The sequence below is a fragment of the Python bivittatus genome, unplaced genomic scaffold (assembly GCF_059951505.1).
Source record: "Python bivittatus isolate LINGU-HERP-01145 unplaced genomic scaffold, Pbiv_v1 ctg000780_np1212, whole genome shotgun sequence".
NCBI classification, from domain to species: domain Eukaryota; kingdom Metazoa; phylum Chordata; class Lepidosauria; order Squamata; family Pythonidae; genus Python; species Python bivittatus.
This window is the reverse complement of record NW_028277108.1, coordinates 234,150-254,946: the sequence shown is the minus strand read 5'-3', so window position 1 is coordinate 254,946 and position 20,797 is coordinate 234,150. Positions and strand designations below refer to the sequence as shown.

The window sequence follows — 20,797 nt, the reverse complement described above, 5'->3', positions numbered from 1 at the left end:
AGTGAATCAGGGGTGAAGAATTTTTTTTTTTAAATTTAATTCAAGAGTGACTTCTGATAAAGATGATACTGTATAAGGACTGGATTAGCATGCTTTGGCATTCCCTGAATGATTACCCTATAACTGACAAATTATCCCTTATTGCAATGTTTCTCAACCTTGGCAACTTTAAGAATTCTGGGAGTTGAAGTCCATACATCTTAAAGTTGCCAAGGTTGAGAAACACTGCCTTATTGGAACCAGAAACAGGTGATAGTTTGCTTTTATTTTGGGAGAGTGTTTGTTGATTGCTTTCATCCCCCATAGGCAATAGTTAAGGCAGATTCAATTCAATTCAATTCATTAAATTGGTTATGATCACCCACTCCATTAGACTTTAGATGCAGAGAAGGACAACATGATGTCTGTTATTATGATTATGTAAGGGGACAATAATGTTATTAAACTAACCATTAAGTCTCCTTTGTGGAAGCTGAAATATCTCTCCCAGAAAATTATTAGCTAAGCATCAGGTTGATTCATCATCTTCTAGCCTTTCCCTTTTGTACAGCCTTAGCCATTTATTGTGAACTCTCTTAGCTTTGCCATGAGAAATGAACAACTGCAAAAAATATGTACTAGTAGAGTAATTGAATGGGAGGAAATAAATCTCACACAACATTCTTCCCAGACAACACCAACAACCTGCTAGAATACAGAAAGTCATTCTCCACCATGAGAAATTTGGCTGAGAGAAATCTTTACATTTGTAGTTTCTTCCCCCCCCCTCCCAAAATTATCTGATGTCATCTAAAGATCCTTTCCAGCAATGATGGAAACTGAAAATTTTCATACTTCTTCACATTCTCACTAAAGTCTTTTGGGAGGATTAAAATGCCTCTATGTTTTCCTACTGTGTTTGATCCCCCCTAAGGTTGCCAAATATTTTATCTCTAATAAAGGCTTTTGCTTGTTCTAAGTATTTGTCCTTGGAGCTACAAGAAAATATTATATATTGTACTGCAATTGACTCTCTTCCTTTGCCCTTTCCCCTCCCCTCTCTCTAATAGGTCAAGCAGAACATAAACACAGAACTTACCTATATTGCCTCATTACTAGCATGGGACAGCAACTTTTTGTTGTTGTTGTTTATATACTATGTCAGTCTATACTTACTTCCCTTCCCTTGTGCATTTTCCTGCTGCAGTTTGAAAACAGTCTTTCCTCAAGTATTTTGTCTGTTTAGGCTGAAGCCTTTTACTTTCTTACAGATTAATTCCAGCAGTTTATTATCAGCTTCACAGAGGAAGAAGTGCCCCTTCAACTGAGCTAGTGCTTATCATTAATCTAAGTACTTTTTAGATCTTTTCTTTATTCTGATTGTTGCAATAGTGCAGTCAGTGTAACTCTGGACTTGTAAATCAAAGGTTGCTGTTTTGAAACCTGGCAGAACAGGCTTTTTCCTTTCTGAGTTTCCTACTTGTCACTGTGCTTTATTTATTTTTTAAAAAAATAAATGCAGTTGCACTGTTTTACCATTTTTTTAGTTACCTGGAATAGATGAGTTTCACTCTCAGTTCCCAAATAGCCAGACTGAGAGCCGGGACTGAAACTCTTCAATTTCAGGTGAATGAAAAATTAAATGCTCTCTTTGGCCTTTTGAAATTTGCCTGTACCATTAGAAATTCTGCAAATATTAATAGAATTATAGTAGAATCGCAGAATATAATATTTTTTTCTTTATATGAATGATACCATTTATAAATAAGCCATTAACTTCTACCTCCAGTCTCATTTTACTAATACCTGAGTTTGATATCCTATAAGACTGAAATCCATCTCTTCTGGCCTTAAAATGAGACTAATATAATATAAACATTTTGTTTACTATATACTGAATACCTCAGAAAATGTTTAACAAGTGCAGGTTGCAATACCTTTGCAGACGTAATTCAGAAGATAAATCATTAACTCACAGGGTAAGGACTTATCTTATACTTGCAACATTTAAGATGAAAATGGATTTATACTAATTCAGGTATGCGAAGGATCTATAAGGCTTCTTGGCTATATCCCCATTATTTGGAATCTACCAAAACATCAAATCAAATCTTTATTACCGTCATAGATCAGCATAAACCAAGACATCAAGATCATATAAGACTGGAACATCACTTCCAAGCTTTATCAGAACTAATTTTGTTTGTACGTTATATCTCTAGATAGGCATTTAAGCACTCTAGATATTTAAATACTTTAGATTAAATATGCTTTTAGACTTTACAATAATGAGATTATATTTGAATTGCATATCAAGTAATTCAAATATATTTTCATTATACCTCTTTCCCATCCAATTTGTTTCTATGACCCCAACTATTTCTTTTAAAATTTTGCGTGTCTGTGATCTCTTCACTGGACACATGCATGAAAGTGTATATATTACAAGATTTTACATATATACTGTATGTATGTATATGTACACATTTATGTATGTGTGCATGCATATGTGTGTGTGTGTGTATGTGTATATATAAGTATTTACCAACAGCTTTTCCACAAATCTCTGCACCTTCTCTTCTGGGACACTTTCAGTACATTTTTGTCTCAATTTATGATGATGAAAAACAAAGATATAACTTACCACATATCAGTTGATTTTCTTTCAGATTCCGAAATGGTGTTCCTTGTAAACTCCTTGGAAAAGCACACACTGTTTCTTCTGATATCCGCACTGAGGAATTTGTAGCCCAGTATAAGATCCATTTGAGATTACAATCACAAATGAGGGAATCAGTATAGAAATGTCTGAAAACAAATCCCAAATATTTCCTTTTTTAAATTAAAAACCCCCACCAAATAAAGAATTGATTATCTCAACCAAGATATGCAAGTTGCAACTGTCTAGCTCTCAGATTATCTGGTGGTGATGAGGGGGGTTAAAATAGTGTCCACACCTTCAACGGATACAGCATAAATCATATTAACCTGCATGTAATATCCATATCCAAATATGTATAAATGTATGTACTATGTATATATAGTATATGTATTTACTTAACAGAAATGTGCTTTTCCCCTTAATGATCATCTATGAAATGAGGGAGGGTCATCTTATATTTTCTAATAAGAATTGCACATATTTATTTTCTGTGTAATTTTCCTTGGGGTATGGGAAATCATTTTACGTTCACAATCATCTTCCTCTCAGTTAATAATGTATTTTTCATTTGGGTAAGTTTATGTTCCCTCAAGGTTACATTACACACATTTCTCCCAGCAATATGCATAGTTTTCACTTTGGATGCTTATGATATGTGCAAATGGGAAAAGGATTGCTTACTTGATATATTTCTGTTTATCATTAATTTCCCAAGACATACTGTGCTTCTCTTCTCCTATACAAACAGTGCTGCCATTTAGTCACACTGTTGGTTATTCAGACTTTGGTTTGTATACTTGGATAGCAAGATGGTGATTTATTGTTCAATGTGCAGTTCTCAACTGCTCATGGATACACTATTACACTTTGTGGTTGATCAAAAGAATGCATTTACATATTCAGGATAAAATGGATACTTGGAGTTCTTAGCTTGATTATTCTAAATGGCATTACCTTCACTTATAGATGAAGCATAATGCCCTAGACATCATGTTTAATGGACCTCTGATTTCACAAATGGAGTGTGTGACACATGATGTGCACCAATATTTCATACCCAGGTTACAGCAGAAGTTTATGTCACAAAATGTAGAGTTTCTACTGAGAAAATCCAGCAGAAACAGCATACTGCTGGAAAATCCTTGTAATGAATACATAGAACTTCAACTGTCATGATCCCAGTGATAGCTTTTTCTGTATTGGCGGAGAATTATGGAAATTCTCAGCCAATGCAGCTGACTGAGAGGTATATTTGAAAGGTAGCTAGTAGGAAAACCCACTTATATCTCACTAATAATATATAATTATTGCAAGTCAGGATTTAAAGATTCCACTGGGGGATTTAGTTCAGAATTCTTAAAATGAAATGGAGATTTACTTTTAACTTGAGAATTTTAAATTACCAGTTTGGATGCAGAAAAGTGGGCACAGCCTCTAAAGTTCATCAGGCCATGCAATCCAGCCTTTCACTTTGGTAGACCTACATTTTGTCTTTACAGGTCCATAATGCCTATGGATTATGACCAAATTCCATTTCTAAGCAAAAAAAAGTATAACTTTCAGGTGCATGTAATTATAAAAACATTATTTGCCCTCTACACTCTAGTTAATTTTTCATCACTCTTTTTTATTGTTTAATAAAATCCTAACAAGGAGGAAAATATAAATATTTTAATCTAATACATACATTTAATCTAACCACAATTATAATGAATATCTAAGACATTTTATGCAAATACTGTAAAGAATTTGTTTGCTTTCTATTTCATTTAGCACTTTATAAAATGTAAGGCAAATTAACTATGAAGCTTTAATATTTTTAAAGACTTCAAATAATAAATTTCATAAAATATTACTATAATCTTATTATGTCAGCTCCCATAATATTTTTCAATATTTTAAAGATCTGAAATTATTTCAAGATGCAGAAAAGTATGCATTTTGAATATTATTTTCAGAATATGCAGTACATATAAATCTAAATAAATAATGAAAGAACTGGCAATAGTAATATAGGGCAACACTATAAAGTTATACAATACTTTACATAATGAAAGCATACTTACAAGGCTTTCAGAGCTAGAAGCTCAGAGAAAAGTCCATTCATAAGACTTGAAAAAATGTTTCCTGATAAATTCCTGAAAGGGAAAAACAATCATTTTTTAAAAAAATGAAAGGTATTTCAGGTTGGATGATGTTATTTGGGACCACTGGTAGTATATTTAAAGTATGCATATTTAGAATGAAACAACACAACACATGCAACTATTGTAATCTGTTTATGTCTGTGATATGCAACTATAATTTTGTGCATACTGTACAAAATTGCAGTTGCATATCAGAGACATATGGGGTTAGGAATTACTTATGCCTTAAGCAACCAGTAGGGAACCATCAAGTAGACATGGAAGTCTTTATGAAGAGGGTGCTAAACTTTAGATCATGTTGTATTGTCCTATCCAGAAATCACACAATTGCTGCATATGTCTGTACGTTATGCAGAATTTTCTTTCCATTGAAGAAAATGAACTATTCTTGTGGATGGAGATTTTTTTGGTAGATCCATACCCTTTTATTAACCTATAAAGCAAATATATTATGAAAAAGAGAGGACTGGAAGACTCAACATTTGAAATCAGAAGTGAAGGCAGAAATATGAACAATCTGAGTTATGCAGACACCACTACTTTGTTAGCTGAATACAAAGAAGACAAGAGTTTATAATGAAAGTAAAAATATTAAACATTTTTGAACAAGTTAAACATTAAGCAGCCAAAGGTGATGTGAACCAACATACTTAGCTGATAGCAAAGAAATGAAGATTGTACTGAGTATTGTTTTCTCAGTCAAGAATAATTAAAGATGGGCAGTGTGTTGGAGAAGTAAAAAGAAGCAATTACAGAAAGGAAGGCCGTGACAAACCTAGACCAGAGTATGAAGGATGAGAATTAAGACAAGTATCAGAAGCAGTGGTCTCTCCATTCATAAGAATAGCTGTGAATCCTAGATTAAGAAAGAGCAAATTAGAGATATGCCTTAAAATCCTAGATATGAACAACCAATCATACTTGACCAAATAAAAACAGACAGTTTCCATAAGAATCAGTAAGCAAAACTTTCTCTTTGGTCATGTGATGGAAGCAGGTAACTGACAACTTTGCCTGGCAAAAATGAGGATAGCAGAAGGTTCCACCGAAGAACAGAACAGATAAGGCTCATGGATGGAATTGAAGAAATTACACACTTGTTTTGAAAGAGCTATTAGGTATTGCTAAAACAAGGGAAGATAGCATGCCTTTATCTACAGTTACCAGGAGTTGAGCTTCACTTAATGGCACCTAGCTAGTAACTTTTTTAGAAACATCCCTAAGCTTCCACTGAAATGATAGTGTTGTGACAGGAGACTTCCAGTCTTATCCATCCTTTATCTACTCAAGATGGATAACACTCTAAAATAAAATATAGACAATTACAAAGCAATAAAAGAACCAAAATTATTAGAAGTCCAAGTGAAAAGGCCTTGTTGAAAAAGACTGTCAATTCTCAAAAGACTGAATTCCATAGCTCTAGAATGTGCAAAAGAATGTTCTCTCCTGTATGCTCAACAGACTAGGCTCCAAAACTGTGGGCATCTTTAAGAAGGCTTTTTTGACATTAATACCCGTAGCAGAGCTTCATACTGAGATAGGCAGTTGCTCCTAGAATCCCTATGCTTTGTTAGAGCTTTAAAGGTTAATGTCAAAACCTTGAGCCATGCTTGAACACTCAGCAACCAATGAAGGTTTTACAATACGAGTGTAATATAATCTAGGCATTATACACCAGTGAACTGCCTAGCTATGTCATTGTGGCACCGCGAGCTGCCCTGATGGACAAAGAATTATAATTTGGTTCCATGGTTAGGATTTTTTCTTCTATGCAAATAGGTACTTAGATGCTGAGAAACTTCTGGCCTAATTAAGATAACCTGTGAGCATGCAAGCTTCTTTTTGGTGAAAATATATCAAATATGTTTGTGCTGTGTGTGTGTGTCAAGAGGCAAAGACTGGAGCTATTGGAGGAAAGCAGGCACAGATGAAGATTCCTGGGTGGAGGAATCTGCAACTGAGGATCCAGCAGGACTGGAAAGGAAGAAGTAACTAAGATTCTATTTGGAAAGGACAGACACAAGTCAGCAAGGAAAAGCTTGACCAAGGTGCTGGATTTCCAAGAAGCTCACTTAAAAGCAAGCCTGAAACTGAAACTATTATCCAAAGGAGTGAGCATCCAAAGGAGTGATAAGAAACACCTGTGTGAATAAGGAAGGGAGCAAGTCAGATGAACTGTAAAAATCTCTGTATATAAATGTATACTAACTTGATAACCTTATACCACTGTATGATAGAAATAAGTATAAATTATTTACTTGAAAAGACTGTAACAATAAGCATCCCTTCAGTCTGGAGAAGAAAGCTTGTGTGTGTATAAGTTCCTGCCCCTTTCCCAGCTTCTAGAAGACCTTTTTATTTTAATTGAAGCTTCTGGGTATTCTTGAGTATCTCTATACACAAGAGTATCATTTCATCAAGTTTCAACAACAAAAGAAATCAATGTTCCTTGTTTAATATTCTGAAAATAGCCTCTGAAAATCAAATAATAACAAATACATGCAGCTATAATAATAACTATGTGGTACTATAAGTGCAGGCTACTAGTCATTGTAGGGAGAAAGCTATATTAGCAAGCCATAGTAGCAAAATTTAGGAGTCTGTCTGAAAACACCTTTTCCAGCCAACATATTTTATTAAAAAGGGAATAAGCTTTTGTGAGCTGGAACTCAGTTCAGGTGCATTACATTGAACTGCATTTTATACATACTAGGATTTGTAAATTTAAATAATTCCAATTGTACTATAAAGTCTGTAGTGAAGCCTTCAATTTGAATAAAAACCTCCCTTTCAGCTTGTCCTGGAAGACTCTCATCTTTCCAAAATTACACTTCTTTAAGCTTATACATGAGAAGAAGCCTTCATAATATGGCAGTCAATAGAGGAGATAATGGCAGGAACTGGAGGAGTTATTAAGCCACAATGCTTATGAAGAAGCTTGTTACCTTAATTCCACCACCCCACTCACAGATGTGACCCTTTTTTTGCTCAGATTTAACATCAAAGATGCTAGATAAAATGCAGGGAACACACATAGGAATCCCACTAAAATTTTGATTAGATTACAAATCTCATAATTCCCAATCACATTGGATGGAAGAGGATGGTAAAAATATAATACAATCATTACTAGAAAGCCTTTTTAAAATTTGTCCCTGGGCAAGGATATGACTCAGGAACCCCCTTTGAATAATCAACATTGGGGAGACAGGTTAGAAACCCTGACTTTTAGGCCACAGAGAGAAAGAAAAAAATTATGTTGACTTCATCTCTAGCAGAATTCTTTTAAGAGGATACTGAAGGGCTTGCAACCCACTCTAACCTCTCCTCCTCCTTACAAGATTTTGCTCACCCAAGAGAGAAACATTATTTCTCCATCACCAGCTAAAGTCACTCAAGGAGAAGCTGCAGCAGCTGGGAAGGCTAAGCTGAACTCTCTCTGTCATTTGTGTTTGCTTTTCTAGAAAGATCTTTGAGACACATGTGGTAAGATCTTCTTAATGGACAAGTCCAGCCAGTATGATTATGGAACAGGTCAGGTCCTCCACTGAGCTGGATTTGCAATTACAGCTCCAAGTAAACTACTGGGCTTTTCACAATATGTTGAATATGTTGCCTCCTAAGACTCAGAACCATAATCTTCTTGGTCCCTGGAGCAGCCCCTGCTGACTTGCTTCCATAGCCTGGAATAGCCATTCAGCTTTGTCTGATCAAGAGTGCTGACAAAGGCCCAAAGAACAGTATGTCAATTCCCAATCTGTGAAATGGTCTGGGTCCCCAACTTCAGGAGAACCATGGTTTCAGGAAGCCAAGGAGCTTGTAAAGCTGACCCAGCCAAAAGAACACTGGTAAGTTATTACTGGTATCTTCCTTCCCCTGCTTCCATGAACTTCTACAACTTTCTCTACCACCAATCTTCAAAAACAGTGCAATGAAAGGATACCCCAGCCCACTTTCCTCTTCCCCTCCCCCAATAAATCTATTGTTGTACCTGCAAGCTGGCTTCTCAGCCACCTTTCTCTTTTTCTTCCTTGCTCTTTCTCTACCCATCCTCTCCTTATCTACTTGTTACACACAGACTGTTTTTTCAGTCCCTCTTTTCCTTTGTTCTCTTGCTGGACTCCTGACTGAGATGCACGTGCCAAAATTGTGTTCCTTGCCTCCCCCCTGCGGTTTCTCCAAAGCTCTGTCTCTTTCTCTAAGGAAAAGAAAAGGGCTTGGATTGAGCATACCTTGGGCAAGCTCTCTTAAAATCTGCTCTATTCATGCTGTTCACTATACATGCTGTGCTACTGCTAGTCCCTGAGGAGCATTTGCTGTTCCCTTAATACTCCTTAAATGCTATTTCCACACTGAATGCTTTTCCCAATGACTGCTACTTTCCCCTTCATTGCCATTTTCCATTGACTGTAACTTCCCCCATTGAATGCTTTGTGAATGTTTTCCGTGTTTTCATTGTTATTCACTCAGTGCTGTTTATTGCTTTTAAAGGCTACTTCTCCATTGAATGATATTTTCCCAATTATTGCTATTTTCTCCTTCACTGCTATTTCCACTGACATTATTTTCATTGTGTTGTTCCTCAGTAAAATCTAACCTCCTTCTCAGAAGCATGTATGGCTGCCATTTTGAGATTCATATTCTTTCTTTAATGTATAGCTTTTAAATACTTGCCAGTCCCTGCTGGGCTGTCCCTGCATAACAAGAACTGCTTATGAAATAAACAAAAACACTGTAAAAAGGGAAGCACCGTCAAGCTTCTGTTACACTGGGACGGTTAGATCTTCACCCTAACCCAATACATTCCCACACAGAATTTTAGGAGTAATATCCTAACATTTTTGGAGGGCATAAATTTTTGGAAGGTGATACAAATAAGATACAGGATTGCTTCTGAACTGCACAAATGCATGGGAAATTTAAGCAAAGTAGATAGTCTTCAGTGGTGGCATAAGAGTTACCACTCAGATCCAGGTGTCCATAAATTTTGGATTCCACTGAATGACAAAGCATGAATCTTGATGGTGAGATGCAAGCTCTGTCCCTTGTGTACATGCCTGTGACTTCACAACAAACATACAAAAGGGGAGGGCTTTGCAATGCCTGTTTGTCATAGATGCCTTCATTACAAGGTAATTAAAATCTAAGCTGAAGATTTTTTTTTTCAGCCTTCTTTCAAAAGCTGTTCCTGTAAAAATCCACAATGTCTGCTACAGAATTGAAAAAAAAATATGGTATTGTATTCCACATTGTTTATAGCCTGTTATTTCTTCTGAAGAACTCAAGACATCATAGACAGTTCCCAATTTGAACTTCACAAATGCTTCTGAAAAAAGTCACAAGGACAACAAAAATTACAAAGATAAAACTGATTTTAAAAAATATTTAAACTATATTAAGACATTATTTATTTATTAGTTTTATCTTGATCATTTCTTTCCATAGCATTTCTGCCTTACTGTGAGGTTGGTTGGGTGCCTGGGTGAATATGTTTCTATCACTGAAAAACTATCCAACATTTTAACTGCTGCAGTGCAATGACTCTATACTAACAAAGTAGTTAACAAACTATGATTAATGATTTTGAGAGGCCAATTTGTAAAAGAAGTGATTTAATTTTTTCTGAAAAGCAATTATGAATTTTAGCTGTCAGGGAAAAGCATTCCACACTTCAGGGTGACACTGGACAAGAAAAGATTTATTTTTGTGGGGCTAACAAGTAGGTTTTTGTGAGAGAAGGTGCTTCCAAAATGGCTTGCCCCTTAGTCCTTGATACTGAACAGTCCATCAGAGAGACAGGTAATAATGTTATTCAAAGCTTTAAAGGTTTAAGCCAACATTTTTAACTGAACCTGGAAACCAATTGAGAACTAGTGCACATCTTTCAATATCAGTATTATAATGTTGTGCACCAATTAGTAAACTATCCATGTGATTTTCTTGGTAAAAAGAAGAGGGCAACCAGCAGCAAGATGGATGGATATAGTTACAGTAGCAATGGGTGCATCATTAGAAAAGCTGAAGGACCAAGTCAGGGACAGATCATCATGGAAAAAACCTATTTGCGTGGTTGCTAAGTGTTGACAATGACTTGATGGCACATCATCAATCAATTAGTAAACTATTGACAAATGTAGCACTTTTCAAGAGTAGCCTAAACAAAGAGTACTGAAGAAGTCCATATCAAGGCAAGGATAACCAAGACATGAATGTAACCAAATCATGAATAACTGTGGCCAGATTAACAGCTTAACAGAGTTACATAAGCAAACCCTGAAACTGCCACCATCTGAACATTCAGTTGTGTATAAAATTGAGAAGTGCTCCCAGCTTACAAACCCAATGTGTCACAAAAAGTTGAATCTCAATCCAGGAACCAGGCTTTTTATATCATCTAATCTGAATTCAATCTCACCTTGCTCATCCATATCCCATCCATTATGAAACTCAATTGTTTGAATCCACTTCCTGGAAGCAACACTATTTATGTAGGTAATCAATGGCTGTTTTAAATATTATTACAGTAAAAAGCTCCCACAAGGCTCAGTCTCAATTTAATATGGAGAATAAGTGTTCAAATGCTCTGTACTTATGGCAGCATTTTTGCCTCAGGAGGCCTAATTGGTATGTAAAATGGGTACTAATCTCAACCCATGCAGAATCTCAAGACATAAATAAATTCTGATTAATTCTAATGTACCCAGTGCAGAAATAGGACCTGAAATGTCATTACCATATTCAATTCTCAACTCTGTAATGCATGGATCAGCATCAGTAGGACAATAAGGATCCAAAAAGGATATCGTTCAGTAGACCTACATTGGTTTTCTACATGACTGGGTTTTTCTGCATGTTTTTTTTGGCACTGATGAGAGTAATTAGATGCCTGCTCCAGTGACATTATTACAGTCATATGTTATGATATTATACTGCTAACTGTTGGTGATTATTCATGTTCGGGATTAAACAGTAATCAGATGTACTTGAATCAAGTAAGTGAATTAAGTTTAAAGGAGCTTAATTTGCATCACAAGGAATGTCTGAGTTGTGGATTCAGTAGATCCATCACATTTGGCTGACATGCATTACTGAAGGAAGATAGCCAATCTGCTACATCACCTGATATTCAGAACAAAGAATTCCCAAGAGACATCTAAACTACAGAGAGCCCTATTACACTTTCAAAATTACTCTATATAGCTCATCCTCAGAACAGGCAACATGGCCACTAACTTTAAAAAATATATATATAAAGCAAAATGTGCTGCCTTAAGATGCATCATTCATAATCACAGAGAGAATCTGAGCAGCTCACAAAAGATAAATATGGCCAAGGGATAAATAAGCTAGTCAGGAAATGTCAGGCTGGTATATTATTCAGACATATTTTTTGCCATCAGCTACTATCTCCACATCTGTCATATGATGTGAATCATTTCAGTAAACTTCGGTAATGTCAATAATCATATATATAAAATGTTCAACTAAACCCATGGGAAAACAGGCAGACATAGAACACTAAAACACAAATAACTTTGATCTCCAGAAACTGAACTTGCAATGTATGAAAAGGGCTGGGAGAATGTCAAGGCTCAGATCAAGTCCTTAAGGGCATACCACATAACAGCAACTAAGGGTGTTAACAGACCCAAGCAGGCTTTACCACATATGAATATGAGTGTTCTGTCTCCCATTCACAGCAGAAAACTCCTCTCTGTGGAAGATACGCATACAGCTTAAAAACAGAATTGCTTTTGGGAGGTCAACAAAGGAGGGATTATGTACTGTGTTCATTCCTCCTGCACACCTTACATGAAGAAGTCACATGTTCTTAGAAATATTTTGAATTTGAAAAAACTATAGTCTAAGAGGTTTATGTTATGAAAATGGGTAAGATGGGGAGGATGTGGTAGTAATGGTCATTGTCATAATGGATATGAGTTCACAGGCTAATTTTTGAAATCTAGTAGTGGAAAAGGCAGGGAAAAATGGATATGCCAGGAAACAGGATTTGGGTTGGATTCCATGGATAAGAGCAACAGAATTTCATGCTTATGGCATTAAATTAGGAATCAGGTCATAAAATAAAGAAGGAAACTTGGTAATGGTAAAAGGTTGTAATGTTATAGAAATACACACCTCTGAAACAACTTAGTTAAACAAGTTTTTTTCTGATCAATTAATTTGTCTCCAAATCTGATTAATTTGATGTGAACACAAGTTCTATGATCATTTTGAAACTCATACATTTTAAAAAAGAATCTAAGACATTCAAATAATATCTCTGACTATAAACCAGCATATATTTGCAATTTAAGTATGTGGAAAATGTGCACAACAAAGCAAACTTAAAAGTAGGTTTCCATGAAACAAACATGACCTGGCAACATTTTTTTTCTGCCCTGTTTCCAAACATTGCCTTCATTCTGTCCTTTAGCTTATGAATGAGACAGGTTCAAAACACAGTTAGCTGTACCAACATTAAAGTATGGTTTCCCCTCTTTTTTCCACACTGTTCAATGGGATTTCAAGATGTATAAAACCTGCTATACTTTGTGTAGTATTATCTTGGAAAATCAGGTAAAAGTGAGAACCTGAAACAGGCAACAGAAACAGGATAGAGATTGGCAAATTTATAGTATTTACATGGTGTATCCATATGTGTATGCACACAACAGACTTAATACTTCAACTCAGCAAGGGGAAAGACCCTATCACCCATTCTTGACTACTATCACACTGAAGGGTGTGTGATAGTACTTCAACTCAGAAGTTGGGAAGGTCTTAAGTTTGGATAATCAAACAAATTAGAAAAGAAAGAGAAATTTGTTGAATGTGCAGGCTCAAGGATTTGGTGACTTAATGAAATTGAATCAAAGGTGATATTAAAGTGATGACAATATAGTCTTTGTTCTTGTTTCCTGCAAGTTATATAAAAACCACAGTTCCACTTATTTTTAGTATTTAATGAACATCCTAATGATTGTGAACACAAGGGACAAGATTTTGGAATTCATATCCAAGTCACCATTTGCATACTGTGTTTATCATAGGCTATTACACATGATTGATACAAAACAACCAGTATTAACACTTACTTGATTACTAACATCATCAGGTAATTGCCAAATATTTACCATATTACTCTTTTTTCCTTATCATGAAATATTTTAGGGCTTAACCATTTTGAATAGGGTTGTGCCTATACCTAAGTCAATATTTTTTCAAACTATTTCATCAGGACATTCAGCAGTATATTCATTTTTCTTGGTTAGGATCTATTGCAATTATCAAAATGAATGTACTACCCATGACTAACTATTTATTTTAAATGGCACCAATATGAATCTCAGAGAGGATCTTACAAGAATGGCAAGAAACTGTCATTAAATTTATACGGACTGGGAAAAGACCCACACTTAAACAAAAAATCCTACAAGATTCCAAAGAGAAAGGTGGCCTCGCCCTTCCAAACTTTAAACTGCACCATAAAGCAAGGTACTATTTGGCTTTTTCATCCAAAGCTGAGTATAAATTGAAAAAGAACCACTACGACTCACATCATAATACATTATATACAGGTGAAACTCGAAAAATTAGAATATCGTGCAAATGTTCATTTATGTCAGTAAGGCAACTCAAAAGGTGAAACCAATATATGAGATAGACGCATTACATGCAAAGCGAGATATGTCAAGCCTTACTTTGGTATAATTGTGATGATTATGGCGTACAGCTTATGAAAACCCCAAATTCACAATCTCAGAAAATTAGAATATTACATGACATCAATACACAAGGATTGGAAATAGAACAATATCGGACCTCTGCAAAGTATAAGCATGCATATGTACTCAGTACTTGGTTTGGGCCCCTTTTGCAGCAATGATTGCCGCAATGCGGCGTGGCATGGATGCTATCAGCCTGTGGCACTGCTGAGGTGTTATGGAAGACCAGGATGCTTCAATAGCGGCCTTCAGCTCCGCTGCATTGTTCGGTCTCATGTCCCTCATCTTTCTCTGGCAATGCCCCATAGATTCTCTATGGGGTTCAGGTCAGGCGAGTTTGCTGGCCAATCAAGCACAGTAATCCCATGGTCATTGAACCAGGTTTTGGTACTTTTGGCAGTGTGGGCAGGTGACAAGTCCTGCTGGAAAATGAAGTCAGCATCCCCATAAAGCTCGTCTGCGGAAGGAAGCATGAAGTGCTCCAAAATCTCCTGGTAGACGGCTGCATTGACCCTGGACTTAATGAAGCACAGTGGACCAACACCAGCAGATGACATGGCTCCCCAAATCAACACAGACTGTGGAAACTTCACACTGGACTTCAAGCATCGTGCATTGTGTGCCTCTCCATTCTTCCTCCAGACTCTGGGTCCTTGGTTCCCAAATGAGATGCAAAAGTTGCTCTCATCAGAAAAGAGGACTTTGGACCACTGGGCAACAGACCAGTTCTTTTTGTCTGTAGCCCAGGTAAGACGCTTCTGACGTTGTTTGTTGTTCAGGAGCGGCTTGACAAGAGGAATACGACATTTGAAGCCCATGTCCAGGATCCGTCTGTGTGTGGTGGCTGTTGATGCACTAACTCCAGCCTCAGTCCACTCCTTGTGAAAGTCCCCAACACTTTTGAATGGCCTTTTTCTGACAATCCTCTCCAGGATTCATCCCTGCTGCTTGTGTACCTTTTTCTACCACACTTTTCCCTTCCACATAACCTTCTATTGATATGCTTTGATACAGCACTTTGGGAACATCCAACTTCTTTTGCAATTACCTTTTGGGGCTTTCCCTCCTTATGGAGGGTGTCAATGATGGTTTTCTGCACAACTGTCAGGTCAGCAGTCTTTCCCATGCTTGTGATTCCTACTGAACCAGCCTGAGAGACCATTTAAAGGCTCAGGAACCCTTTGCAGGTGTTATGGATTCATTAGCTGATTAGAGTGGGACACTTTGAGCCTAGAATATTGAACCTTTTCACACTATTCTAATTTTCTGAGATTGTGAATTTGGGGTTTTCATAAGCTGTACGCCATAATCATCACAATTATACCAAAGTAAGGCTTGACATATCTCGCTTTGCATGTAATGCGTCTATCTCATATATTGGTTTCACCTTTTGAGTTGCCTTACTGACATAAATGAAGATTTGCACGATATTCTAATTTTTCAAGTTTCACCTGTACTAGAGGTTTTGATCTTAAGCTGATTACTTATTAGAGCCTCCCTTATATTGTTACTTTGTATGTATGTGTGTTTGTGTGTCTGTATATTAATGTATATTATTTTCATATATAAATTACATGTATATTAATATAATTAATGTATATTATTAAAAAAAGGAAAAATATATAAACATATCAAATTTAACAAGAATCAATTACCAAAAGAAAAAAGAGAAAAAGGAAAATAATAAGGGTTTCTGACTCCCCCTTTTTTATACATCTGCTAATTTGCAATATTTTTAAACATTTACGCTCCCTTAGAGGCCAGAGTGTAAATGATTATATTTGCAATGCTGCAGGATGTGTTGTATGTATGGGAACTATTCTTGCTTGGATTTAGTTAAACTTCTATTATGTATATATACTGTTAGTTTTGCCATTGCTGCATATTCTCGAAGTTTAAGTTCCCAATCACATACTGTCAGAATTTGTTCTCACTGCTGTAAGCATATATCTCATTAAATTATGATATTTCTTGTTAATTCTTTTGAGATTATACCTAGTAGGAAAAGTTGTGGTTCATTTCAAATTTAAACTGCAAGATTTTCTGCATTATACTATGTATGTCTTTCCAGTACTGTTGGGTTTTTTTTTTACATGTCCATCACATGTGATGAAACATTCCTTCTGCTTCATGAGATGTCATGACAGTTGATGGGTTTAGTGCTGTGTTTTAAAGATTCACATGGGGAGAGGTTGCATGTCCCCATTTTCAGGGGACTGGACAATTCTTAACATTTCTGATGCTTCCTCTGATTTATCTTTCCTTTCCTTTCCTTTCCTTTCCTTTCCTTTCCTTTCCTTTCCTTTCCTTTCCTTTCCTTTCCTTTCCCACTTCTTCCTTTCCTTTTCTCCTTCCTTCCTTCCTTCCTTCCTTCCTTCCTTCCTTCCTTCCTTCCTTCCTTCCAAGCATTAAAAATGTTCTTAGGTCACTTCCACACCACAAAGCCTCTCTGTAAAGGCATCCTGGGCACTTTTACATCATACTGTTTCCACTCCCAGATTCTTCTGAAGAGTTTTGAAGATGGCTATGAAATTATTTTCACTCCTGTTAGCCTCAGAACACTGAAAAGAGTCAGGGACACAATGATGCAATCAATGCTGCCTCCCCCTGACCAATAGTAATAATAAAATAATCTTGCTCCCATCCCATACAGGAAGAAGAATGAATGAATGAATGAATGAATGAATGAATGAATGAATGAGAGTGTGTGTGTGTGTGTGTGTGTGTGTGTGTGTATATATATATATATATATATATATATATATATATATATGAATGAAAGCCCTTCCTGCTACTTCCAATATTTTCCTAGTAATGCTGGGTACATTTGTCTTGCTGCTTTGCAAAACCATAGGAACTCTTGGTATGAGAGGAAAGCTTCTTGGCCATTAAGATATTATTTTTCCTCTGCAGAAATTCCCATTGCAAATCGGTATGGCTTCAGTTTTGCAGCTGACTAGAGTTCCTCACCATGGTTCTAGCTGACAGTGTAGAGCCTCTTTCTAGGGGCAGGGGGAGAAGAGAAAATAATAGCATATTTGAGCCCAGAGGTCAGTAGTTGGAGTGAGGCAAGACTTCAGTGCTTGCTGTTTATATAAATGAAGAAAATCAAACTAATTGCTTTTTACAGGGATTAGCAACTGACTAGAAGGATTAACTTCAGGTACTCTCATAAATTGCCTGGAAAATCTATCACAGACACTGAATTCAGGTGGTGGGAGGCAGAGTGAGACAAGAGTTCCTGAAAATTAGCAAATGGTCTGCCCTCAAGTGATAAATACAGTATATGAAGCTATGTCAGAAATACTGATTTTTTTTTTATTGCTTTGGTATAGTTCTGCAAAAGGGCATAAGGCCTCTTGATCTATTTTACTTGCTTTCCTCCCTCCCACACTTGTTTAGATTTTACAGGGAAACTAGTTACTGAGTTGTCAGAAAAAGAAAAAAAAAAACCCCAAGAACTTGGTATATAACAACAAGCTAAAATACCTAAAGCCAACTGACTATAGACTGTTATGATGGGCAAGAAATAGAACCAAAATGCCTGCACAGAGGGCCAGCTATAGTTATGTGTACGTATGTAGGTAGATGTAGTTGAAAAAGAAGGCAAGGGAGTTATATCAAAACTCCGTACACTGAGAAGTGTGGTTAGAAAAAGCAGTGGGAAGTATGGGCTGAAATAAGAAGGAATATGTCCAATCCTAAAGGTTTGAAGGAAAAACATATTCAGAAGAAGACAAGCAGCCTTCAGGGATGAATTAGCTCCATTAGTTTATGTTTTCCTGAGCCTGATCCTACCTCAGAAAGATTGATGAAATACAATAAATGATGAGAACACCAAATATATAAAGGAAGACACTCCACCTTAGAAACAATTTTAAAGACATTCTCCCTGCCCTTCTCCTGTTCCCTCCTCTTTCCTCTCCCTTCCTTTAGATTACGATGGATGCTGAGCCTTGCAATCATATACCAAAGTTTAAATACTCAATTTTATAATTATTTATGAAGCTTTAAGTTAAAAAAAAGCCCTAAAACCCCAATCTAGTCTGATTCTTAAACTCATGCTACAGCTTACTCAAGAAACTAAAGAGGTTTGTGGCTTGAATGTTGTGATCCTGCCACGCTGAGAGGAAATGGAATGGTTGATTGGATGTGCATGGTATCTTGGGGCTAAACTAACAGGGATATTGTTGTAAATATCCTAGACACAGATTTGGTAGAGATAGACAAACAAATACAGAGTGTTTGGGAATCAGTCTGCCTGGAGAAATTCTCATGTTGTATTGGGGACAAAATTTTGTAGAAACATCTTCTGGCTTCTTTGGGTCAATTTTAATAGAGATGTGCCTGGAAGATGGAGTTTACATAGAGATCAGGCTGCTAAATGTGGGAGGTCTGGAGATACTTTCCTAGTGCTGGATCAGTGGACAAATACCAGCACAGGACACACAAAGAACTCTATGAGTGGAAAGTGTGTATGTATATTGCTAAAGTCCAATCGGGACCAACCAAAGAAGCACAATGCTCCAGCGTTACAAATTGCAAAATGGAAGCTTGTTAATTTAAATGCATTTGCACTGGAAGGAAAATAATTTGACTGCTCCAAAGGGTGAGATATGAAAACATATCAGCAAAGCATTGATGCGAGATAAGGGTAAATTCTCCATGAGGAGAGTCCCTGCTCAAAATGTAGTTTCCTTCCAAAAGGATAGTTGAGAAAATGTTTACCTCCTACAAGTCTAATGAAGCAGATTTCCCCCTCTAACAGATCCCTCTAATAAAGAGACATTCTAGGTATGAATAGCCTGAAATGAAGATAGGAACATTGTTAATGTTTGCTGTAGCAGTAGTTTAAAAAAAAAAAAAAGATGGGGGGGAGAAGAAGAAAAAAGAGGTAAGAGGAAAACTACAGACAATGAAAATATGAAAATCAGCTTTGGCTCAATGTAACTGGAAGAAACAGTAAGCAAGAATAGAAAAGAGAAGGACCAAAACACAGCATCAACCTAACAATAACAAAAGTAAAACATACACCTTTATAAAAGTATAAATTGTGAAAACAGAATAAACTTTTAAAAATGAAGACTACAATTTTAATTCAGTCATCATTTTGCATCAGAATTATTTTTTCTTTCTTTTGAAAATCTAACATCAAACTGAATCCGAAAGTCCCCTTCTGTTCATGAAAGGAATCACAGAGCAAGCTTGTTGTCCACAGAGACTTCCGTGAACAAAGTGGATTGAGGCCAATTTGGCTATTTCCTACAAAGGGGAACCTGCATCCTTTGGCCTAAATTTAATTCTCTGGGGAGAGGAATAGAAACATTTTTCTGTAATGGAGAGAGAGCAGAGGGGGAATGATGGACAGGGAGGCAACGATTTCCTCTAGTGCTGGGATGCAACCTCAAAAATATTATTTTTCAGGGAATATATTACTCAGTAGAAAAAGGACTCCCCATCGTGCTAGCTTTCCATTTACCAACCACATTGCAGAAGGACTCCCAGTTCCAAAGACGTGGGCACAGGAGAACATTCTGGGTGGCTCAGGGGGACCCGAGACCCAAGTATGTTACATTCTAATACTGGAACACTACCAATCAAGGTATAGATTCAACCAAACTATTTTGCCCCATTCTTTGCATATCATTATGCTATCTTAATTTAAACTGTGAAAGTTATTGTGATAATTTAGTTTTCAAAAAGTACCATACTCACAATTTATGAAGGTTTTTAAGACCCACAAATATTTCAGATGTTAAACAACCAATTCTATTATTGGAAAGATCCCTAGAAGGAAAAACAAAACAGCATTAACTACAGATATAATTACAATATGAACTCATTCTCGTTTGACCTGAATACAACCTTTAAATAACCAACACTGTAAAACAAATGTATTCATACTTTTTATTAAACCAATTAATATAGCTGCCCATCTTGTGAATGCAACTCTGGGCAGCTAACAACACATTAAACAATATAAAACAATTTTAGTGGAATAAGAAAACAACAGTGGTCACTGAGGACAAACCCAGTAAGACAATAAACAGAAACCTCTGAAATGGGCATCTAACCTCTATGCAGGTCTTCAGAACTTTACAGAAGCCAGGAGGATTGGGGCCAATCTGATCTCAAAGGGCATGATGTTTCAGAGGACAGGTGCTGCACAAGAAAAGGCATGTTCCCAAGGTCCCATAAGATGGCATTCTTTATTTGAAGGGAACCAAAGCATGCCCCTCCTGTGGACCTAGTTGGCAGGTAGAAACAACTGGATAGAGTTG

The 20,797-nt window shown here is 36.5% G+C and overlaps 1 protein-coding gene across 1 annotated transcript in view; it reads right to left on the bottom strand.

The window, feature by feature from the left end:
• Window positions 1-20,797, bottom strand: part of LOC103062782 (adhesion G protein-coupled receptor A3) — a 398,539-nt gene that overhangs the window by 248,867 nt on the left and 128,875 nt on the right. The window contains exons 4-6 of the mRNA XM_088128977.1: window positions 20,232-20,303; window positions 4,708-4,779; window positions 2,624-2,787 (exon numbers count right to left, since the gene is read on the bottom strand). Of these exons, the coding sequence (XP_087985103.1) occupies window positions 2,624-2,787; window positions 4,708-4,779; window positions 20,232-20,303 (308 nt within the window). The remainder of the gene's footprint in view (window positions 1-2,623; window positions 2,788-4,707; window positions 4,780-20,231; window positions 20,304-20,797) is intronic.